General features: G+C 46.5%; 1 protein-coding gene across 1 annotated transcript; it reads left to right on the top strand.

Moving 5' to 3' along the window:
• Positions 1-4,771: 4,771 nt before the first annotated feature.
• Positions 4,772-5,977, top strand: LOC115317385 (intracellular coagulation inhibitor 3-like). Its single transcript, XM_029977002.2, has one exon. It carries the CDS (start codon positions 4,772-4,774, stop codon positions 5,975-5,977), a length of 1,206 nt encoding a protein of 401 aa, XP_029832862.2.
• Positions 5,978-18,975: the final 12,998 nt, after the last annotated feature.

The raw sequence follows: 18,975 nt of genomic DNA, 5'->3' as shown, positions 1-18,975 counted from the left end.
GCTTCTTCGTTGAGGAGGACTTAGCGGAAAGGGGGCAACGCGGTTTACGAAAACTCCCTAATGTTAGGGATTTTTCGTAAACGCCCTATTATTGGGGAGTTTATGGCACTCACTAATATTAGGGAGTTGCATGCCACTCCCTAATATTAGGGAGTGGCATGCTAGCATTGCCTGCAAGGTTAGCGCCGCGCGTGCGCAGTAGTGGCGTCTTCGTTCTAGAGAGCGTATTGCAGGTGTAAAAAGTAAAACTGCCTACGAAGACTCCCTATTCTATTGTGGAGTTTAGCCTGTCGTGTTATCGTTCAACCTTGCTTGTTTCAGTACTATAAACCTTTTTCACAAGGGCGCCACCATCTTGAAATATCGTCACTTCCAGTATGGGCAAAAACATTGCTTTACCGTCACCACGCCAATAGAATGCATTTCGAAAGTAATCATAACCCATTCTCGTTTTGTCTCCCTTCTATTTTTTTACTATATGCAGATTCAAATGTTTTATTATTTTTAAGCCGCCCATACCGGCTATGCCTAGTTCGCACCTGGGAGCGAGAGTACGCCAAAAATTTTTATAGCACGGGCTGCCACTTCAAAGTATTCTTCGGGGTCTTCAAGAAACTAAAGCAAAAGCAGCCCTTTTTTAACATGTCACGGGACTGTAATTTGACATTGTAAAAGCATTATAGGTACACTCCTCCACGCAGTTAGCACCAACAAAGTAGCGCCGGTTTTTCCCGTTTTTGATTTCTTCTTAGAAGTTAATAATGTTTAAAAAAACTTACGTGCGAGTACCCAACCTAAGCAGTAGATCTTGGTGCTAGACAGTACTTACATTGCTGGGAAAAATAGCAAAAAGTGCTGATGTTGTGTTCGCGCTAAGAGTGTCGCGTAATGTATGCATACCTGTACATGATCAAAGTAAATAAATGAGCTTATTAGACAAGGAAAATTGTTTTTTCCATAGCTGGAAAGTTATTTCTATACAAGCGATTCTGCAAAGAGTGTCAAATCACTTGACGTAGATAATAACTCTAAAGAAGCAGTGTAAGAGCGTACATGCAAAATGTATATCTGACGTAATGGAGGTTTTGTTCAAATGTTCTAGGAACAAACTTGTCTCTTAGTCTGCATGACACAGCTAGCGCAAACATAAAATCGACATTGTAATGCAAGGGTCAAGAAGATTTTAGTGTAGAGGAACAAATTGTAGCAATGTAAGCTCATGACCAATAGCAGCACTCTTTGCCGAATCGCTCGTATAGAAATGACAAATTCCAACTATAAAAAGAAACAAATTTTTTCGCTAATACATTTACTCTACTTGCACTGATAGTGTAACGGTATTCGCACATTACACCGCACTATTAGAGCGAACAAGACAGCGGCGCTTTTTTGCTTTTTTTTTTTTCTCCAGCTATGTAATGACTATAGTTCTAAGGTCTACCACTTAAGTTGGATACTCGCATTAAAAGTTTTACAAACATCATTCACAACTCACAAAAAACTAACGAGAAATATCGCCAATATTTTGTTCGGGCAAACTTTGTGGTGCAGTGTACCCATGTTTTTAAAATGTCAAATTACGTTCCTGTGTCATGCTAAAAAAAAAGAGCTTCAAAGAATTATTTGGAGTGGCAGCCCGTGCTATAGCACCGATACAAGCAACGTTGAACGATAACAAAACACGCTAAGCTCGCCAATATTGCGTTTTACGCTCCGATAGCCGTGCTCAATGAAGAATGCTCGCAGCAAGCGCTTATAGTGTCACGAATGGCAAAGCATGAGGCGGTGAGTTAACTGGAGAAACCGAACGTTTAATGGGGCGAACTTGTGCCCAAAATAAAGTAGAAGAACGTTAGCGTCGCAGGCATCGATGTCGACGACACAGCAAGATCGAGCGCCGGTGCGAAACTGGTTTTGGCTCGCCACGGCGAAGCCCCTTATGTACACGCGTGGGCTTCTGGAATAATCGGCGTAGAAGGTTTGACGCATAGAACATTCGGACCGAGAATAAACAACAATGTTCTCGAATTCACCAGAATCAGAAACTTACAGAAATAACAAGAAGAGGCGTCCGCTCCCGGGCATCGAACCTCGAGCCTTTTGCGAAGGAGCCAAGGACAATTACCATTCAGCCACGGGCGCGCTTGCTTGCAGACGCAAGTGGCAATATATCGCTGTGAAGTAGGATTATCGGAGAGCTAAAAACCATCCTCTAAAACTTCCCTAATATCGACACTCACCCTTGCTGCTCTTTCAACTCATGTGGTTGTTAGGATGTGTAAATATATATTTCATCCCCTTGCTGCCCTTTCCACTGATGTGGTTGTTAGGATGTGTAAATATAAATTTCATCCACATTTCCTTGGCTATCATATCCTGCGAGTAAGGCACAGAATAATTTGAGCACACTGTACGAAAATAGAGATCCGCTAAAATGCCCTGGCTTGGTACACATTTATCTTTTCCATCGTTCCCCATTTGAGGCAGGTCTGAGCGTGATAGGCTGGCGTTTTGAGGGTGCTGAATGTTTTATGAACATGCAAATAATCTTTACATACTCAAACTGCCACATCATCGCGCATGCGTTCTGCACTCCTTATTTGAAAAACCGACAATAAGTATGAAAAGTATGTTAAATTGGGGGGGGGGGGGGGGGGGGGGTTGTGGGGATGCATCGCAGCTTTCCAGTAAGCGTTTACTTTGCCCCAGGCTACAGCCAAACAATTTTGACAGCTCAAATGGGTGTCTGCTATGGCGCAGCCTTCCAGCTTTGTAAAACATTCACTCGGAGGGTTAGTCTCTGCGAGGGGCCAAAAAGCTTGCTTATCCTAGGCTTATCCTCTCAGAAAAAGCCAAAACAAAAGGGAACCCCCCACCCAACCCTCCTCCAATTGCTCCACATCGACACTTCGGGTCTCCCCCCCCCCCCTCCCCCCTCCCCCACCACCCTGGTCCTACCTCCCACAGATCATGCTCGATCCCCTCCCCAAACATATAGACTCCAAATCTCACACTAAGCGACGCGAGCACAGAACACAGTGCCTCAACAAACAGCGTCAAGCCCTCTCACAAGACGGCCATGTCGTCATCTACACCGACACCCACTTCAACCCCCGCGAACTCAAAGCACGCACCGCCCTCTACTCCTTGCAAATACCTGTCTCCCAAACACAAAACTACACTGACATCCCCTCCGCCTCTCATGCTGAAACCCAAGCAATTGCTGATGCCATCAAGCTCCTCTCCACACTTTCCCCCTTCCCCTTCAACACATCATCGTAACCGATTTGCAGCAAAGCATCCGAAACCTACACACATTAGCTATCCATCCATTTTCCCTATCCACCATAACTACCGCCCTCGACCTGATGTCCCAAATGTCCCTCCGCATTATCTGGGCACCTGTCCATGGAGCCATCGCAGGTAACGTTCGAGCAAACGCGCTCGCCCAAGTTGATTTCACTCCGAGGCCTGCGATCTCCTGACCAACCCAGTATTTCCCTAAGGACAAAAAATGTGCCCTCCGTCACTCCTGAAAACAAAACATGCATCGCCTCCTCCTCTCTAAGTCACCCCTCCCTGCCCCATCCCGCTCCCTCTCTCGTTCGCGGTCTGCCACGCTACGACAGGCCCAAACCGACTCTCTCCCAACCCCACGCATTATACACCGTATACTCAACCTACCAGAGCACCCCTCCTGCTCTGCCTGCAGAGGTTACCCAAACGATGAACACGTCTTCTGTAACTGTCCACGTTCCCAATCCTTCCTCTCCCTACACCCCCCACACTCTCCCCACCCCCACCACCTGGAAGGAATGGCTCACTCACCCCTACATAGCCCTTCACCACAGACACGCCTCGCCACAGACACCCCTACATAGCCCTTCACACTTTAAAACCGGAATTTGCACAATAAAGACGTTTCTCTCTCTCCCCCCCCCTCGCCTCACCATGCAGTTAGGCAAGAGGGAAACGGTAAAAAAGAGGGCGAGGAGGACTTTCCGCGAGGCGGTAGAATATTTCTGCAGGTCCCCCTTTAAGAAAGGTTTTCGTCTAGCCCGTTTAAGGACGCCATAAAACAAACGAGGCATGCACGCCTTGCAAACAAGCGAGGCAAACTTGTTTGCCTCGCAAACAAGCGAGACAATCAAGCGAGGCAACCTAACAAATGCTCCGTAAAACTGAATGACAGCAATCGAACACGGTTCACAATAATATGAATATGAAGTGAGTATTCTTAGGGCTTTAAAGTTGCACATACTTATTTTTACGAACTCCACGTATCCTTAAATAAAAAAATTCGAAAAAACAGAAATTCATTTGTCGTGGTTATTGTTCTTGGAGTTCACTTTCGAATCGCAAAAATTCTCACCGCTCAGCTTGGAAATGTAATAAAAGTCAAAGTACATCTTAAGTGAGGTTTCCTTCTAGCCCGTTTAATGACGCAACAAAACAAGTGAGGCAAGCCAGTGGAGAACTTAACAAAAGCTCCGGAAAACAAAATGACAGCATTCGAACACGCATCACAATCATGTGAATATGAAATGTCTATTCATGGGGCTTGCAGGTCGCAGATATTTAGTTTTACGGATTCAGTGTATCCTTGACTGATGAACAAGTTACGAGCACCTACAAAATATACGTGGGTATGCCTCGTTTCATTGGCCGAATATTCCGAAGGTTTCTACGATCGAAGAAGCCAATTGTTGATGAATGAATAAATACACACAATAAGGAACGTGTAAACACAGACGAAAGTACAGTTTCCATGATGCTTGCAGGAAAGGTTTTCCTCATCTTGTTCGTTCTGCTAGCGGGGGATAGCGAATGCTGTACTGAAGATAGCGACATGAAGCTCGTCCGAGCCCAGAACCATTTTGCCCTCAAGCTTCTCAAGGAACTGTCCAGCGAAGCGCCGGAATCGAACCTCTTCTTCTCTCCGACAAGCATCTCCGTCGCACTCGCCATGGTCTACGCCGGAGCCAGGGGCAAGTCCGAAGCGGAACTTTCCACTGCTCTCGGCCACACCGCAGCGGGACTGTCCAGCAGAGAGTCCATACTGGCGTCTTACAAAACGATTCTGGCACAACAGCAGACTGATGACAATGTAAGTGTGATGATAGCCAATGCAGTCTTTGTGCAGAAGAACCTGAAAGTCCTTGAAAGCTACCAGAAGGAGCTCGTTGACACCTTTGCGGCAATGTTCCGGTCGGTGGACGTTGGGACAGAAAAGTCTGTCATGGAATCCGAGGTTAACCAGTGGGTTAAGAACAAGACCAGAGGCAAGATCTCGGGCTTCAAAATTCCCGCAAACACCATAATGGCGCTTCTCAATGCCATTTACTTCAAGGGGCTATGGGAGACCCCTTTCCATCTCAACAATACAGTCCCCCTTAACTTTTACAACAAAGGATCTAAAAAAATTAAGGTAGAATTCATGCAGAGATGCGGTAATGTACCAATCAGCTTTGGACCCAACTATGCAGCGATAGAACTGTCTTACAAAGGAGACAAACACGGCATGGTAATCGTGTTTCCATATAAAATAATAGGACTTCCCAAACTACAAGACGCCATGACTCTCGAGACCATAGAAAGAATTCGGGGAAGTTTGAAAAGCGAGGCTGTCTGGGTTCGCCTTCCTAAGTTCGACTTGAAAACGGAGTACGGCCTCATCCCTGCCCTGAAAAAGTTGGGTGTGCGTTCGATCTTCTCCCACGCCGATCTGTCCGGAATCACTGGCGACAGAGGGCTTTGGGTAACTGAGGTCCAGCACAAGGCAGCCATCGAGGTCAATGAAGAAGGCATGGGTGTTAGCGCCCCAATGAAACTGGAAAATGAAGGACGCTTTCCAACACCCTTCCCCGTGAATAGCCCTTTCCTCTTCTACATCCACGAGAAGGCAACCGGCCGTGTGCTATTTTTGGGAGCAGTGCACGAACTCCCAGTAGCTAAGGTGAAACCCGCCCTTCGTTAGTGCAATTCTGACCCAACAGGTGGCGATGGGGTCGCCTTCCAGACCCATGCACGAATGAAATAAATCGCGTGCGGTGGCACTTTGATACAGTTTGGTATGCTTCTTTACTTTTCTCATGAAATTGACATCCCTAGCCGTTCACTTCTTTCTCTGTGCACGAGGTTTCTCGGGAACGCGGCCCCGCTGTATCTGTTCTCGAGCAAAGGAGCAGCTGCCTACGCTATGAGCTTGCGTCTCCAGGATATGTGGTCTGAACAAAATGTGAAAATCGTCCTGGTCTAATGGCGACTCTAATCCTAGTCCTTTAGTCCCTTAAGAGGGGGACTACGACCCAGAAAAAACAATTTCTGCAAAAAAAGATGACAGAAAAAATGCCATACTTACATTCACCAACATTAGCGAGTATTCACAGGAAGTTTCACTAGTCTACATTACATAGTTAATTTTTTATAAATTATTTTCGGTCCTCTGATGCTAAAGAAAAGGTATGGGTGTGAGCGCTTTGAACGCATTTTGCTCCGTTCCATTTTTTGGCATAAATTTCACTTTAGGAAAACTATCGTTTTTCTATTACGCAATAGAGAATTATTCTTAGGTGGTTTTCTGGGATATAATTTTGCGAGGAACATGCCTGACTGGTTTGTTTTTCTAATTCAACATTCTTTTATGCTAAAAAAAACTACATCTATAAAAAAGCGCAGACATGAAAAAACATTGTAATCTTCTTATGAGGTTATAATTATGAAAAGCAATGCAATATAGCAAAATAACTAGCTGGGTATGTGCTACAGGTATTCCTATAATTATATTAGATATAAAACCACAAATTTTTATTTTATTTTATAACGGTAGTCTTTCTAAGCGAACACACTGATTTCAATATTGTAACATTCATAACAAGTTTCAGAACTGACATAGGACAATGAAATTTGGCAAGGATGGCCTTGCCACTTATGAACTTCCACTGCAAATTTGATTGTAACCAAGCAAGCGGTACAGAAGTTGACTTCTCTGGGCTCTTTTCTGGGCAGCTGTGGTATGCTTGCAGCCTCGCGCTTGTTATTTTAACATCTCCAGCTCGCTCACTGCGGGCATTCGGGCATCTGACACCCACACGCCTGGTGCCATTTCTGTTTCTCTCGTGTAGTTCCAAGCGTGGCACATGAATAGAAGTGCAAATCAAGCTATTCTTGAACACGTGTCGCCATCTGTGATTGATATTAGAAAACTGCACCCTACCGTAACTTAATGGGAAAAGTCTGGAATTGAAACTGAACTTCACTTGTAATCTATCGATATGCAGTGTCTGCATATCTATCGAAATGCAGAAACTGCATATCCACTAAAGTATGAATCGTAAAGATGCTTCATACTTGAATGTCTTGTTAGTTTCGTTAGTTTATGTGATTCCATTTTCATTTCATGAAAAATAATAGTATTTTAAATTGTATTTTTTATTTAAAACTTGCATTTTCTCTATAGCTCATTGCTTACTATTTTAATTCACAATATCCAGCAAACCGCTCATGTTAATTATCGTGGACATTAGGACTTTATAAGTCGAGAAAACAACAGTTCAATATCAGAAATTGTGGTCTATTAGAAGTTAAATAATGAACTAACAACTAAAAATAAATGTAGTATGGAGACATGATTACATCGTTAAGAAATATTTATTTAATTTAAAATTAACTTCATGAATGTAGAATACATGAAAAGAAAGTTATAAACCGCCAAAAATGAAGCCAAACGGTATGCATGGTGAGGTTGCACCTTAAATAAAAAGCACTCTGTTGTTTTTGGGCTTACGAAAATATTTGATATAAACGCATCATGTCGTTCAGCAATGGTAGAGGAAATTACCTACGTTAAAGCGCAACCCCGCTTAAATCAGAAAATTTCGGGATAATGACTGATTTTACATTAAATGGCACTAACAAAAGGCACCATGTTTTGGGCTTCGCAAAAAATGGGATATATATTGTTCGATCTTACATTAAAGATGAGCAGAAAGCTAAACCGAAACTTTGGCTCCGTCTGGCGACATTGGCCTCGAGCTACCGAGAACATGGCTATCACGTGGAACAAGACGTCACGTGAACCGTTATGCAACGACGGGTGGGATTAGGGCAGGTGGGCGCCAGGCGCAAGTGTTGTCTGCACTGCACTCATCAGAATGTTTTGGCGTCTACGACATTCGACGACGCCTGCGCAAGTGCGACATCAGTCTGAGCACATAATGTGAACGAAACTACGAGAGACAACAGTCCCAAACGATGGCATGATAACAACGGTTGTGACGCGGGAGGCGGCAGTACGGCTGGACGGCTCCAAAGAAGCGCGCTGCACAGGTGAGTTCCGGCAATCACATGGACACTGCTGAGCGCTTAAAGGGAACGCTGCTGATGTCACCCAATACGCTTTCCCGGAGAAGGTCATCACTACTGACACACGGGCGCAAAGGTGATGACGCTTAACTCAATGTTGAATACACCCTTGACTGCACTGTTGGTTGCGCCTGAGAGTGGGTCTTGACGATGTTCTTTTCTGCGCTCAGTCCTCCGACAGTTTTGCCCTTCTCCAAGAAGCCCTCTAGCTGCTGCGAAATAGTGGCCTCAAAGTTTCCTTGGACAAGTGTCGTCTTCGCCTCTCGGCAATGAAGTTCTTAGGCTTTGTTATCTTAAGCAAAGGTGAGCAGCCTAACCCAGACAAAGCCGCCTCCACGTGCCGCATTCTACGTCCTCACAACCAAAAACAAGTCCTCTCATGGGTTGAGACGGCCAGCTACTACCGCCTCTTTATTAAGGAGTTTTCTAGGTTTGTAGCCCCACTACAAGCCCTGATTAAATTTCACCTTTGCGTGGACACCGAAGTGCGAGCAGGTGTCCCAGGCCATCCGCACGGCGCTCACACAGCCCCCTCTTCTCGCCTCCTTTGACCCGGATGCCACCACAACAGTAACCACTGATGCTTCAGGATCGGCAATTGGAGCTGTGCTATCACAAATCCAAGGCAACAGGGAAGTTGTCATTGCCTACGCAAGCCGTGTCCTCACGCCAGACGAGCGCAAACTCCACAGCAATGTGTGGGAATGCAATGCCGTGCATTCCCACACTGTGGGCAATCACAGTAAAGTTCCGTCAGTACCTGGTTGGCAAGGAATTCACCCTGATCACAGCCAACTGGACGGTGGTATGCTTGACTAAAAGTGTAAAGCCCTCTCGCCGGGTCACTTCTATGCTGATGGACTTGATAGAGTTCGAATTTATAGTGGAACATCGCCCGGGACGTCAGAACGTGGTTGCGGATCATTTGTCGCGCTTATCGTATACAGTCACCTCAGTCCCAATCTGCCATGCAGTCGGAAGACTCCGAGTGCAGTCAAATCCTCCAGACTCTACCCAAAGAAGAGTCCCAGGAGTTCATAGTGGTGGAGAACATCCTGTACTTCCGGTCATTGTCAGGAGCATTTGTCATTGTGGCTCCATCGGTGACGCGCCTAGCTATTTTTCAAGCACTGCACGAACTCAGCAGGCCGTTTTGGCACTGAACAGATGTTTCACAAAGTTCAAGAACGCTACTGGCAGCCCAACATGAAACAGATAGTACAAAGCTATGTTTCATCTTGTCAGACCTGCCAACAATACAATCGCCCGACTTCTCGCAACGTTGCTCTCCTCGGCAGGATGCCCACGTCGGACATCCCTTCCTCCATCGTCGCCATGGATTGTGTCACCATGCCTCCCAGTGAATCTTTCCGCTATATCATGAATATCATAGACTTTGCAACCCGCTTTATTGCCAATGGTGCATATTCGTCTATATCTCCAAGGGACATTATACATCATTTGCATCGAACATTCTACAATTATGGCACCCCAGACCATTGCGTTTCTGATCACGGATGGGCCTTCGAATAAGCAGAATACAAGCGTTTCATCCGTTTGCACAATGTCGAGCTCCACTACCTGACTGCTTACGGGCCGGAAGGCAATGGCCTCATCGAAAAAAGCAACGGGACGCTGCTGACGGTCTTACTTAAGATGTGCGCCTTGGAACCGTTGTCCTGGCCTGCCAAGCTTCCGGAGGCCGCCTTCACCATGAACACGTCAGAGAACGCCAGCATAAGCTTTTTGCTGCTCGGCTAAGTGCCGAAGATCCTACACCAGCAACATCGCCAACTCCAGCAGTATAGTCTCATTGAACGAATCATAGACGCAACAACCCAACGACAGGAGGCGGCAGCCAATTTAGAAACTGCGCGAGGGTTGCGGAGAGAGCGTTATGACAGCACCGACCACCCCCATGGCTTCACAGTGGGTGACCCCTCGTTTGGGTAAAGCGACAAACTCCGCTGCCTTAAAAGAAAATGGCCCCACTCTTCAACGGAGTGTACAGACTTGTTGAATAGTCCACGCCCACCATATTTAGGGCCCTTCGTGTGTCCGGCACGGGGCCACCAATCAACCTCAAACTGTGCACGTACCACAGATAAAGAGGTATGTCCCCCTGTCTCCCCATTGGTTATCCACACGCCGAGCCACACAGCAGTGCCGTCCACCACAGCTGCAGAGTTCCCCGTCAGCACTCCAACTGCCGGAGGGCCAGCACCCACTACGAGAGCCCCGTCGCCCTCTCCATTTACAAGATTACATCTTAGATTGATATCTCGGACGTAGTGTTTTCCAATGTGCCAGTGTCATCGAAAGTTTATAGAGCCAACAAAGAAACTTGATCTTCCCAAGCAGGGGTGGGATGTGAGAGCGCTCCCTTCTCGAACACATCAAATAAGTCACGTCGTGCACTGAGTGCATCACTCGTTCAGGAGCCACGTTGCCGTCTGAGCAAGCTACCTCAAAGCACGCGGAACAATTTGATCTCTCACCGCTGGCGAGCCAAGTCGTGCACAAAGACCAACACGGCCCATCCGTGTGTATTCGTTTTATCCTTTCTGAAACAGTTATTTCCCTAAAGTGCAAGTCTCCCTGACAAGCCTCACACCTGTCACACTTCGTCCTCCTAGTCGACATGAAACGAAAGAAAATTTATGACTCCACCACAGGCCTTTTCGCCATCGGCCAAACCTCCACACTCCATCCGTTTGCTTTCACACTCCGCCGACCGATACAGTCGCCTTACGGGCGCTTGCTGAGCGAATTCCCCTCGCTATCGGCAGCTCTCGACAGGAACAAACCGGTCAGGCATGATGTCATCCCCCGCATCATCACCAGCGGTCAACCTAGACGCGCGAGGTCTCGCTGACTAGCTCCCGAAAAGCTTTGTGTCGCTCAGCAAGAGTTTCAACACATGGTTAAGATCGGCTTTTCTCGCCCATCCTCGAGTAGCTGATCCTCTGCCCTCCACCTAGTCGCAAAGGAAACGGGCGACGGGCCACCATGCGGCGACTATCGCAGCTTAAATGCGGCTACAGTCCCCGACCCCTACCCTATCCCAAACATTCAGGATTTCACTACGAATCTGAACGAATATACCATATTTTCGAAACTCGACCTACAGAGAGCGTACCATCAGATCCCCGTCGCTCCCCAAGACGTAAAAAAACTTTAAGCCTTTCCACTCCGGTGAAGAAGGAAGACCAGCGAAGCTGTACTATGATGGGACGACCTTAAGCATGACTCCTTGGACGACCTCAAGGACAACGCCTAGAGGACGACGTCTAGGAAAAATTCAAGGACGACCTCAAGGACGACTTCCAAGACGACCTCGAGAACGACTTTGGGGACGACGTCGAGGACGAGCTCAAGGACGACGCCTAGGACGACCTCAGGGACAAAGTCTAGGATGACCTCAAGGACAACCTTAAGGATGACCTCGAGGACAACGTCTACGACGATCTCAAGGACGACCTCGAGGACAACCTTTAGGATGATTTCTAGGACGACCTCAAAAACAACCTCTCGGACAACCTCAAGGACGACGTCTAGGAAGACCACGACTTCTAGGACGACCTCGAGGACGACATCTGGGACGACGCCTAGAGAGATTCAGCCTTTCCACTCCGGTGAAAACCAGAGTGGAAAGGCTGGAAAGATTGCCGCCATCTATGAGCGAGGCCGGCAAGCCGGTTGTCTGGTCGCCGCCGTCGCTCATAGATGGCGGTAGCTGTCCAGAGTTTTGTGTCGACATTTCTTTGCGGGGGACATGATCCTTTGGAAACTAGCCCTTAACAGCTCTGCTGTAAAAACCGCAATCGTCACACTGTTTGGACTTTCGAGTTCACCCAAATGCCTTTCGGTTTGCGAAATGCCGCACAAATTTTCCAATGCTTCATCGACGTCATTTTCCGCGGACTACCTTTCATATTCGCCTACGTTGATGACGTCTTGTCGCCAGCTCATTGTCGGAGGAGCATCCACGCCACCTGCGCCTGGTTTTCGAGCGTCTTACTGAACATGGCCTCATCATCAATGCAAAGAAAGGTGCATTCGGCGTCCCGTCCTTGGAATTCCTGGGCCACATGGTCGACTCCAGTGGCATCCGACCTTTTCTCGACAAAGTGAAAGCAATCGCCGACCTTCAGACGTCCAGAATCCCTCCGCCGGCGCCATCGTTTTCTAGGCCTGGTGAATTACTACAGGAGGTTCATTCCAGGCTCCGTGGCAATCCTACTTCCTCTGGAAGCTCTCCTTGAAACTACCAATGTAACAACAGCCACCCTTGGCTGGTCCGACGCTGCAGGCAACGCTTTCACTACCATCAAGGAGCGTCTTGTTTCTGCCACCCTCTGAGGAAGCCTGTGACCGACGGTTCACAGGCTTCCTCCTAAGTGCCTTCGTTAACGTCCGAAAAAAAAAAAAGAAAACACGGTAAATTCCGGCTAATATGGTGATCTTTTAGTAAATTCTGGCTTCACTGGAACTGAAAAGAGTCCCATAATCCTGTAAAACAGCTTTTTACTGAAAATAAACTTCCGGTAAAAATAAGGTGACATTCTGGCAAACAATCTGTTGACATTCTGGCAAACAATCTGTTGACATTCCGGTAAAACTCCGGTGACGTTGGTGTAAAACAACCGGTGACATATCATTAAAAAATTCGGTGACATTCCGGTAAACTACGGCTTTACTGGAAGTGAAAACAGTCCCGTAATTCAGCAAAATAGACTTTTACTGGAAATGACATTCCGGTAAAAAATATTTTGCAATAGGGCAATGTTTTTGATAAATATAGCGGGGAATTTTTTTCCACGAAATATAGCGGAAAAGGATTCCTCCAGGTGGCTATAGTGACCCTCGTGACGTCACGTGTGACGTCATAATGGGAAACGTCCAGTGATGTAACGCGCGGGTACGCCGACACCGCTCAAGCTGGAATCGGACGCCTAAGAACTGCGCTCTAAAATCTCGAGACAAGGAACGAAAAAAGAGGAAACCCACAACACTGTTCCTGAAACAGGTGCAAAATTAACTTCCACACAATTCTTTTCGCATAGGGCACCCCACGCACATAAAACAGTTAACCCGATAGTCAAGTCAAGTGAACGAGGCCCAAGCTCAGATACAGCCTAACGATGCATCGGCGAACACAGTGACCTTGAAAGCCATACACGGAGGAAGGACCGTACATCTGGGTTCATCACAGGCGAGGGCATACTTATACAATTAACAAAACCAGTTATGCGAATCGTCTATTTTACCACTCTTTTGAACGGGTCCCTTTCCTTGCCAAGAACCTCGGTCTTCGTCCAGTCCGGGAGACAATGCATACACTCATCAAGGTGTTTGACAATATACATGTTGCAAAACTTACGGTGCCGGCCGCGACGGCAGGGGGTTTTTGGAACCCTCGGTTCAGATCACGCGCTTTCTCGTTGCGACTCCGCGACCGCGCGCGAGTAGCGCCAGCAAACTCCAGCAGCCGTCGCAGCCATCCGCCATCTCGCCCTTCGCCCGAACGCCGTGCGTTGTTGGCGGCACAGTGGCAGCGTAAACGCATCGCGACGGGTGAAGCTATTAACTTCTTTAACAACGTCGTTCGTCGTAACTTACCCTCACGTCTCGCAGTGTCATTCAATCCACTTACCTTTCACCGCAAACGTGATAGGGTTCGGCTAGGTTCGACAAAGCGTTGGTGCAGCAGACGACAGAGCCGGTACAAAGGAGAGGGATGAGATAGGGGCAGCCCTGCAAAATAGCCATAGCGATACCCACTCTCCCATTTCCGTGCACTCGTCGCTCGTCCGACTCGGCTCTCGGCCGCTCGAACGTTGTTGCCATGGTAACCTGCGCCTTTTCACGTATACCACGTGGTAGGCGGAAGAAAGACGATGGGTCGGGCGTACCGAGGACTCCTATTATTCTTCGCGTGGCGTGCGCGGGCTTCTGGGATTTTGCAAAAGGGTCTAATTGCGGGCGATTTTAACGCCACCGCCCTTTTCTGTTTCGAATTCGGTCATTCATTCACGCTCTCAAAAAAAAAAGTGTGTAAAAGGGTGTATCGTTACAGCCTTTGTCTCATATAATACATTCCAAAACTTCATTTCGACATACAGCGCCCTACAGTCGAACAGACAGCCCGAAATTTTACGAGGGGCTGTCTGTTGGTGTTATAGTTGTCCCCTTTTTTCGCTAATTGCCTCAACGTTATTTTCACTACGATCGCTTGATCACTTGAGAAACAGATGTAACTGGCCGTTGCTTGAAAAGTAAACTTTACTTTTCCGATTAATTAAGATTTTCAAAACGACAGATATTTGTGCCGGTTTAAAAAAGGTATTTCGTGCTCCCTATTATTGGATTGGAAAAAATGAACTCTTATCTACTGTATTTCTTAATGAACCAATTTTGTTAAACCATGGTGCCGCCAGCGATTCGGTTCGAAGATCCCTGGGTTGTAAACTTGTACAGACAGAGGGCGCTCTTGCGAAGGGGTGTGAAGCTAAAAAACGGTTACAAGTAATTAAAGTAATTCCAAGAATAATAAGATCACTCGAGCAATTACTTAGTAATTAATTTATTCAAAATATTACAAAATTAATTCAAAGTAAGTAGATAGTTCATTACAATGAATTTGTATCGTGAAACTTGTACCGTATGGTCTCCCATAACGCAAGTTGGTTATAAACCATCATATTGACTGTTCCTAATGATTAAAGTGAGCTTGCTTTGTTACAGCAGTTCCTCAAACACCGATCCGAATCCAGATCGATGTTGGACTTCGACCTGTTCTTTGTTTTCATCGACGTTGCCACAGTGAAGCCATGCTCTAATGTTTTCATGTTCCCCGAACCGCTTCGCATCTTCCCATTCAATCTACCACGACGTCCCTTTAAACCGAGACTCAGTGCTTTGGAGACAGTGACGTAAGGCGCACAAGCTGCGATCCTAAACATAAAACTTCCCAACCCAGCACGGGTTGACCCACAAGCACGCCATGTGGCGCTACGGCATTAAATATGGCAGCAACACGGCGCTGCCGCCAATCAAAAAGAAAAAAAAAAGGAATACATAACGATCATTCCATGCTCGAGACAAAAATATGCTCAAAGGGCAAGCATGTGAGCTGGTGCATATTGTCAAAACAAGAGCAATGCATAGCCATAAAATCCAAAACAAAATTATGTTTTTTTTTTGTTTTTTTTTAACTGCGTCATGTAGCTTCCAAATTGTGGCTTATAATCACTCGCCGCTTTTCCGGTCGAGATGACGGCGTCAGGAACGATGCCATCACGTTTGTGTACCTGGGCGTACTCTCAATAAAAGGGACATCTAGGAATAACCATGGCAACGCTCGGGCAGTTCTATAAGCACCATTAATTTTCTAATTGGTACCTAAGTGGATAGTGCTGAAAAACGAAAAAGACACTCCCAACTTCAACAGCGAACGCAGCCTACTGGGTCTATTGTCGGTAAGGAAACGTGATTCAATCACCTCAACAATTCACATTCATCGTACGTGGGTACATGGAGCGCACTTTCGCATAAGGGAAATATTTAATTCCAACGAATATGCTTCATGCCAAGTGTCATACGCGACATTGTGTGCCGACTCGCATCGCCGTCAGAAAGGTGTTCTCAAACACGAGCACTAAAGTCTTATTTTGAATATCATCACACGTTATAAAATTAGGTGGCAGTCGGAAGATGAAATAGTTCTTCCCCGAGAGTCATGTCAGCTGTGGAATGTTTTATCCAATTCACAGGGAATGTTAAACCGCAGTTTTCCTGCTGACCGTCATCACAGCAACCTTACAGCCAAGAGGAGAAAGCGGAGGCAAGCCGCATGAGGATTTGACCTTGAAATCTTTCATTTCATCGGACTTATTCGACCAGTTCTTGTCGTCATTCAACCCAGAAACCGGGAACCTGGACATATTTTTGCAGCCGCAATGCCTCGTACAAAACACGACAATTTTCACGACGTTTTTGAAACCTTTGTTATTTACAGTGACACTCTGGACTGACGGAAGAGTTCACATTCACTCATGCGATGGTAAACTTTGCCGCGTTTTTTGATAAAGTTACCTTAAGATAATATATTTTGTATGCCATGAATTTCTTTCGAAAGATTTATCCCAAGCTATAATCAACAATTATTTCATGACAGTGCTAATATTTGCTGAAGGAGCGACGTTGAAACCCAGATTGCGCGGTTCATACCGGAACGTTCCGCGTATGTCAGAATTTTATAAAGCCAGTGGAATTTTCAAAATAACGCTGTCTAATGGAAGTGCACACATTCAAGACGAATTTCGTATTCAGCCCATGAAAACAATGCTGAACGATCTAAAATATCAAACTTTTTGCAGCAGAAAAAAGTTGTGTTGTACTCGTTCTGAGAGGACTTCTACTAAATGTGGCAAATATGAGCAAGCATCTCTCCCAAAACAGTTGCCCCTTAATGGAAGTAAACTATTTGTATTTTGTGACAGAGAAGATAATGTTGAGCAGCCAGCCATCGAAGTTACAACTGAACTACTGAAACATCGCTTATCTCATCTCCAACTCAGCGAGTTCGATTTTACATGGCGTGAGAGAATATCCGGTTCGATGATAGCACTTTCCAAGCTACCCACAAAACTTCGTGGGAACAGCGAGGTTGTACAGTACATCACCCCGGTTGGTTTTTTTTTTTTTTTTTTTTTTTTTTCCAAGAACGGAACAAGACTTGAAAGAAGCTGTTCTCCTCTTGCCAGTTTCATGGAAAGTATGGATTGGACTGCTAATATCCTTTCTGTTTTTTGTGCTGACCATTGTCTTGATCAACAAGGTTTTATACAAAAACAGCAATCAACACTTAATCTGCGCTTGCTGCGTTCTTGACGTCACTTCCTTGTTTTTAGTCGCCGTGGGAGTCCACAAAGCGCAACATAGGGCCCCAGGCAGGTCAGTCATGAAGAGCTTGGCACAAACCATTTTCTGGTACCCCGGTGTTGGCAGAGACATTTAAGACCTTGTAAGAAGGTGCGAAACATGTGCCCAGTCCTGTTAAATGCCCCTGGTGCAGATTCGGGTCAGCTGATTGGATACCAAGCAACGCTGAACATGGCTTATATTATGCCGTACAGCTGGAGAGTTACGTGATACTGATCGACACAAAACAGATAGAAGCATCGGCCGAGGCCACAGTGAAAGCGCAGTGCGACTTCTTAGATCGATTTGGACAGCCAAGGACACTTGTGTTTGACGACAACGAACCCAGATTAATAGTACTGTTTTCAAACACTTTTTACAACGGTCATGTACATCACCCCACCACCCCTTTGTATCACCCGCAGTTCATCGGGTTATCCGAGTATGCGATATGTGGAGAGAAGGGGGAATCTATGAGGTTCAGCTTCACAGTCCTGGAACCAGGCTTGCAAGCACTTCCCCGCTGTTGGTGAAGTTCCACTGCTGCAGAACCTCAGCAAAAGAAAGGGAGTATTCTTCTTAATTGTTATTTGGCTAACACATCAGATCCCAAATTGATTTTTGTCTCATTTCATTTATTTCTCCTTAAGGGCCCTGTGGGGCATTACATAAGGGGGGGAAGCTTGTGGGGTAATACAGAACATATAAACACAAAAATAGAAAAAACAAAAATGTGATGTAAAATCAATAGTCACAGTAATACAGGTTAAAATGGTTAAAATTTATTGGATATGTGCAGTCACTGATTGGCGAAAAGCGGATTGGTCAGTAATAAGGATGATTTTTTTCAGGAAGAGAGTTCCAGATAGTTATGGCATGAGGAAAGAATGACGTATTAAAGGCTAACGTTTTGCCTGTTGTGCGTTTGATGCAACGGCTGTGATTGAGGAATGACGAAATTCTGTCAGGAGGTGATATCAGGGAGTCAGATAAGTTGGTGTTAGTGTGGTAAAATTTATGTAAGAGACATAATCGCGAGATTATTCTGCGGTCAGAGAGCAGTGGAAGCTCGAGAGTAAGTTTAAAGGGCCATACGCACATTCGCGTTTGAACGCGTTTGAGTGCGTTGCGGAGTCCTTGCGGCCAGGCGTGGTCGCTTGCAGAGCGACGCGCGCCTTCCCGCAACGCTCGGTAGCGCGACGCAAGCGAGTAGAGACTCGCTCAACTTTCCGAAGCGTTGCGGTGCGTTCGGGCGCGTTCTACCAATCAGAAGTCGAAAGAGGAGAGGGGTGACGTGTTCGCTCGCCCCACCCGGCCGACTCGGCGAGACGTATCCGGTTCGCCGTTCGCAGTGCTTGCTTTTTCGTTTTGGGGAGCGGTGGGGACTGTATTTTCCAAGGCTGCGATGGTTCAAGCCTGACAAAACGTCGGGGAAGCCGGCGAGATTGTGCCAAGATCGAACACCGACGCCGTCACCGTGCGCCGCCATGTTGCCTTGGATTTCGCTTACTATTGGTGAGCCACTATGATGATAGCGCGTTCTTATTGGCTCTTGACTGCGGTTGACTGCGTGTCAACGCAACTGTGCGTACAAGCTTGGCGCAAGCGGTCTTCGCAACGCAACGCGTCCGCTTGCCGCTACGGAACGCACCGCGCTCAAACGCCAATGTGCGTATGGGCCTTAAG

This window comes from Ixodes scapularis, unplaced genomic scaffold, assembly GCF_016920785.2.
Source record: "Ixodes scapularis isolate PalLabHiFi unplaced genomic scaffold, ASM1692078v2 PGA_scaffold13__105_contigs__length_92229423, whole genome shotgun sequence".
Taxonomy (NCBI): Eukaryota; Metazoa; Arthropoda; class Arachnida; order Ixodida; family Ixodidae; genus Ixodes; species Ixodes scapularis.
Note: the sequence above shows the minus strand (reverse complement) of the source record. Positions and strands in the feature narration are given on the sequence as shown.

Coding starts and splice junctions, on each gene's coding strand:
- LOC115317385 (XM_029977002.2), top strand. CDS start 4,772: ATGCTTGCAGGAAAGGTTTTCCTCATCTTGTTCGTTCTGCTAGCGGGG.